This window comes from Otolemur garnettii, unplaced genomic scaffold (genome assembly GCF_000181295.1).
Source record: "Otolemur garnettii isolate 467f Iridium unplaced genomic scaffold, OtoGar3 scaffold00122, whole genome shotgun sequence".
Classification (NCBI taxonomy): domain Eukaryota; kingdom Metazoa; phylum Chordata; class Mammalia; order Primates; family Galagidae; genus Otolemur; species Otolemur garnettii.
In genome coordinates this window covers 1,804,947-1,810,159 of record NW_003852517.1, presented here as the reverse complement: position 1 = coordinate 1,810,159, position 5,213 = coordinate 1,804,947, and the positions used below count along the sequence as shown (strand labels likewise).

Below are 5,213 nucleotides of genomic sequence, written 5' to 3'. Positions count from 1 at the left end.
CTGGCAATTATGAATTGGGCTGCAATAAACATTCTGATACAAACATCTTTATTGTAATGTGATTTTTTATCTTCTGGGTATATACCTAATAATGAAATTGTAGGATCGAATGGCAGGTCTATTTTTAGTTCTCTAACTGTTCTCCAGACGTCTGTAATTTCTAACTCTTGCTAGATTATCTGAACATTGTCTAATACTCTATTTAGATGTCATGTTATAAAACCTTGGTCTATGAATTTACTGTATCCTCTGATCATAGTTTTCTGTCTTGCCTCAAAGACATCTACTTTATGAAATATGTATTTATAAAGTCAAATCACTGAATTTTAAAAAAATAATCTCATGTTTTTATCTGTGCTTTAAAACAAGGACTAAGAGCTCTAGTTATTAATAATTATTTCACTTACATAAACATAAATGGACCACAGTTAATTTGGAACCTTATTATGCTGATCTAGATTTAACCTACAATTTATATACACTTATATTTCCTTAAAAGGAAATTCAAAACATGACAGAAGTTTAAAGTAGGTAGGGGGAATTATGTGATATAAATCTATAGCTAAGAATGTCCTTCTATTCACTAATAAGATATAATTGCTTTATATTTAGTATTTAATGTTTTTCTCACATTAAAAAAATTCTTTGCCTCTCAATATATATAGGTCTTTCTAGAAGCCTCACCAGTTTAATTAATGGAGAAAGTCTGATGACCTCTGTGATGTCACTGATTGTGTTTGGAAGTGTTATGAATATTAGTAATACAACAGAAAGCAGGATGAATCATACGTTAAGTAAAGATCTATTTTTTTTCTTAATTAAGAAAGCAGAATCTTGTATTTTCTGAAAGCTGACATGAATGATTTGTAATATCTCATCATAAATTATAGAAATGCTGCAGTGAGTGTTGCTATAGTGACTTAGACTTCAAAAAGTACTATCCCATGTTCCTTATTTAATGTTAGCTGTGGTTTTCTTGTGAGATTGAGTTGAAACTCTTCATGAAAATGTGTATGGAAACACCATTCCACAGGCCTGGGCTAAGCCTGAATACCAGACAATCAGGATTAGAGATATTGACTTTTTTTTTTTAATGTGCTGAAAATAAGCTTAAGATGACATAGCCAGGACATGCACCCAGCAGTCTTGAGAGAAGGTAGCTTCTTTTCTCTTTAACCTGGGACTACCTCATCCAGGCAATATAGAAAGCTGTCAACCCTAGCCAGAAGTGTGGGTTATGTGGCCATCTACAGGGCCAGAGAGCAGTGCATATGAACAGAAGAATTAAAAGGTGCATGTGAGCTCTTTCATTTACCACTTTCAAATAGCACTAAATCTTAAATATTTTTTCCTTGTGTGTGTGCATAAGATAAATGAATGCTATACGTACATTATAATAATAATTATAAAGTATAAAGCTATGTAGTTATCACTCGGGCAAGAAATTTAATGTTGCCAGCACCCCTAGAAGCATCTCGTGTGCTCCTCCCTGGTTAAAACTCCATTTCTTGCTCCTCGAAAAGTTGTTCCCAATATGTACTAGGGAAATGAGGCCCACAGGACCCTTTCAGGGTGTCAATGAAATCAAAATGTTTTCATGACTTATATACAGGGTGTCCATAGACACCTATTTTAAATTGCATATGAACTTTATGGACGCTCTGTATATATTTACTATTTATATTGTGGCACAATTGCTCCGGTTGGAGAAATCAATGATTACAGTCTTGTTGAGAAACTGATGACACGCTGTTCCACTCACTGGCTGTCTCTGTTCTAAGGTCTTCTGCAGCATTCTCTCTGTCTCCCACCATCCCCATTCCCATGGAAGAAGAGTGTTTAGGAGGTAACCTCAGACCATATTCTAGTCCACCAAGGCTTATATATGATGCCAAATAATCCCAACTGGGATTGTTCTATTACCTCCTCTCCCCAGAAATTGAAGAATATCCCAAATTATCTTTCCAGCCACTCAAGAAGAAGATGTATTCACTGTAATTATTCTTCCTGTCTCTGGAGAGTGTGTCATCATTGAGCGATCAGGGACTCTGTTTTCCTTCACTCTTACCTATTCCTTTCTTATCCTAACACTCTGAAGGGAACACTGTTCTTTCCCAGGAAGATCTACTGTAATTATTCTTCCTGTCTCTGGAGAGTGTGTCATCATTGAGCGATCAGGGACTCTGTTTTCCTTCACTCTTACCTATTCCTTTCTTATCCTAACACTCTGAAGGGAACACTGTTCTTTCCCAGGAAGATCTATTCTACCACCACCCCTCTCACTTCTTCCTCAAAAGAGCTAGTCCAGGTGGTGAACAGTTACCCTTGTTGCGTGTAAGAAGCACTTCCTATTAGCCTTTGGGACTTGGGAGAAGCAAACTGATGGAGCTCTGTAACCAGTGTTAGTTTCTGCGGGCCATGGAAGCTTGGAACACCTGTAGTGAACCTTGAACCCCAGTTTAGCATGGAAAGGTACATCATCTTTAAGTGTCTGTTTTTTTGTTTGTTTTTGTTTTTTGAGACAGAGTGTCATTCTGTATCCCTGGGTAGAGTGCTGTGGCATCGTAGCTCACTACAAGCTCAAACTCTTGGGCGCAAGCAATCCTCTTGCCTCAGCCTCCTAAGTAGCTGGGACTACAGGTGCCAGCCACAATACATGGCTAGTTTTTCTATGTTTAGTAGAGACAAGGTCTCACTCTTGCTCAGGCTGGTCTCAAACTTCTGAGCTCAGGTGATCCACCCACCTAGGCCTCCCAGAATGCTAGGGTTACTGTGCCCTGCCGTCTTTTGGTATTTCAAATTTGCCATCTCTGAGGTGTGAGAAAGACAAATAGCCACACACACAACCTCTACCAAAGTTCAGGGAACAAAGGGAAGTAACCCAACAGGGCACACAGAGAGATTTTGCCACAAAACTTCCTGCAGGTATAACCTTCCTAAAGATAACTAAGGTGAGCAAGAAAGGAATATCTGTACTTAGAAGCATCTTAAAAAAATCATAGGTCACCTTTGGGGGAACAGGAGCACCGTCATGCCTGCCAGTCTGGAAGATCCGTGTCCAGCTACGAAACCTGGTACAGGATTCTACCAGGCTTCATTTAAGATACTGTGTATTATACATGAACACAGAATTTCAGGAAAATGTATATCAGAAATGACAACTCAAATCTAATCAAGAGGACTGTCTTGATGCTGGGGTGGGGGGCAAGTGGAAAGGTACGGATATGGAAGTTCATTAACTCATTGATTCAATTACTAATATGCACTCTCATAGTTCGTATTCTAGGACCTGGGTATTCTGCCATAAACACAATAGATGAAGTTATTTTGCTTTCATAGAGCTTGCCTTGTAATTTTGCTAATTATCAGTGGATAGAACTTTGTCATTTTTTAGGATTCAAAGGGATAAAAAGTGTTAAGTATTCACTGTTAAAATAATCCTTACAACTTCAATAATAGAATCTCTGCTATAGAGTGAAGTTTCACAGAATGAGAACAATGAATTTATCTTCTTAGTCTTTAGGACTTTCTCTGAACTTTTAATAGCTTTGGGAGAAAATTGTCCCTTAAGAAATAAAGATGCTTAAAAGAAAAAAAAAATAATAAAGATGCTTGATAAACTTTACTGCTACTGAATTTATATTTCATTTATATCAACTGATACAACCATGAATCAATAGTTTTCATAGTAACTATTGTTTTTATAACTTCTGTAATAATTTAAATAGTATTACTAAACTTTGAAGTTAGCACTTATTTAATAATAGGGAAAAATTAAGAAGAGTCACTGCCCTCAGATTCTTACCCTTTCCAATTTGAATGCTAAGAGTTTAAAAATAGTGTAAATAATAATGGATTTTCTTTGAGACGTTTCCTGGCTTAACAAATATAGTGAGCAAAACGTGTTACTTGCCAAGAGCTATTTTCCTCTATTCCAGGAGAAAATAATTTTCAAACTGAGCTCTTTTAACTACAGATTCCTACATGCTTTTGAAACCAGAGTTGGGCCCCTGCCTATGTCTCAGTGGCAGGAGACGGTGCATTCTCAAAATTATTACCAAGGCCAGCTCCATGTCTAGAACTCATGTGGCTTAGAGGCATGTCTGGTTCCAGCTAGGAAGCTTGCCGTGGGCTCAGCTTCTCTCTTTTCCTGGGAAGTGCACCATAACATTGCTTTGTGGAAGGCAATTAGGGAAAATATAAAAATATCAGCAATGAAGACGAAACTGTCTTTTGATGCAGAAATTCCACTTTGGGGACGTAAGGAAATAATCAGAGAAACACAAAAAAGCTTATATACAGAAGTACACTGCAACATTGTTTATCGGGGGGCGGGGGGTGGTTAGAATAAATGGCCAGCCCAATAATAGGGAGGCAGTAATTTGTCAGGTTAACAGAATGCAGGTGATTCAGTCAGATGGGACCCAGAGTTATCCCTTTTTCTGTATTACCTGTGTGTATTGTATTTGGTCTAGAGTGTAAGTTCTGTGAGTTTATGGACTTTCTTGTTCATTCATGTATCTCTGAAATTCCCCACGTTTGCCATGCAGCAGGCACCAAATAAATATTAATTAATGAAGAATGAAAGAAGCTCTTAAACCAAACTAACCAAATTTTTCGAACTCTAGCCAGGAGCACTGGTACATCTCTATAGCCCTAGTTACCGGGGAGGCTGAAGCAGGAGGATTGCCTGAGCCCAGGAGTTCAAAACTGTAGTGTTTTATGATTGTGCCTATGAATAGCACTGCAACCTTGGCAAAAAGCAAGAGAAAAAGAAACTCTCCCAACTTAAAAAGAATACTGTACATCTACTCCAAAGACAATGAAATATTTTTCCTTTATAATATTTTTAATTGACAGATAATAATGGTATACATTTATGGGATATAAGGTGATATTTTAATGAAAGTATATCATGTAAAATGACTAAATCAAATTAATTAACATACCATCACCTCACTAAACTATATTTTTTTATTCTCTTAATTATTCTGAAATATCAAGACATTATTATTGACCATAGTCATTCTACTATGGAATAGATCTCAAAGCTTATTTCTCCTGTCTGAAACTTTGTAGCTATTAGTCAACAATTCTCCATTCCCTCCCTCCCCACAGATCAACCTCTGATAAATATCATTCTACTCTTCATTACTGCAAGTTCAACTTTTTCAGATTCTATGTATAAGTCAGATCATGTAGTAGTATTCTTT

The 5,213-nt window shown here is 37.0% G+C and overlaps 1 protein-coding gene across 1 annotated transcript in view; it reads left to right on the top strand.

The window, feature by feature from the left end:
• Positions 1-5,213, top strand: part of SLC9C1 (solute carrier family 9 member C1) — a 95,084-nt gene that overhangs the window by 9,291 nt on the left and 80,580 nt on the right. Inside the window, exon 5 of the mRNA XM_023517858.1 lies at positions 666-794. Coding sequence (XP_023373626.1) covers positions 666-794 — 129 coding nt within the window. The remainder of the gene's footprint in view (positions 1-665; positions 795-5,213) is intronic.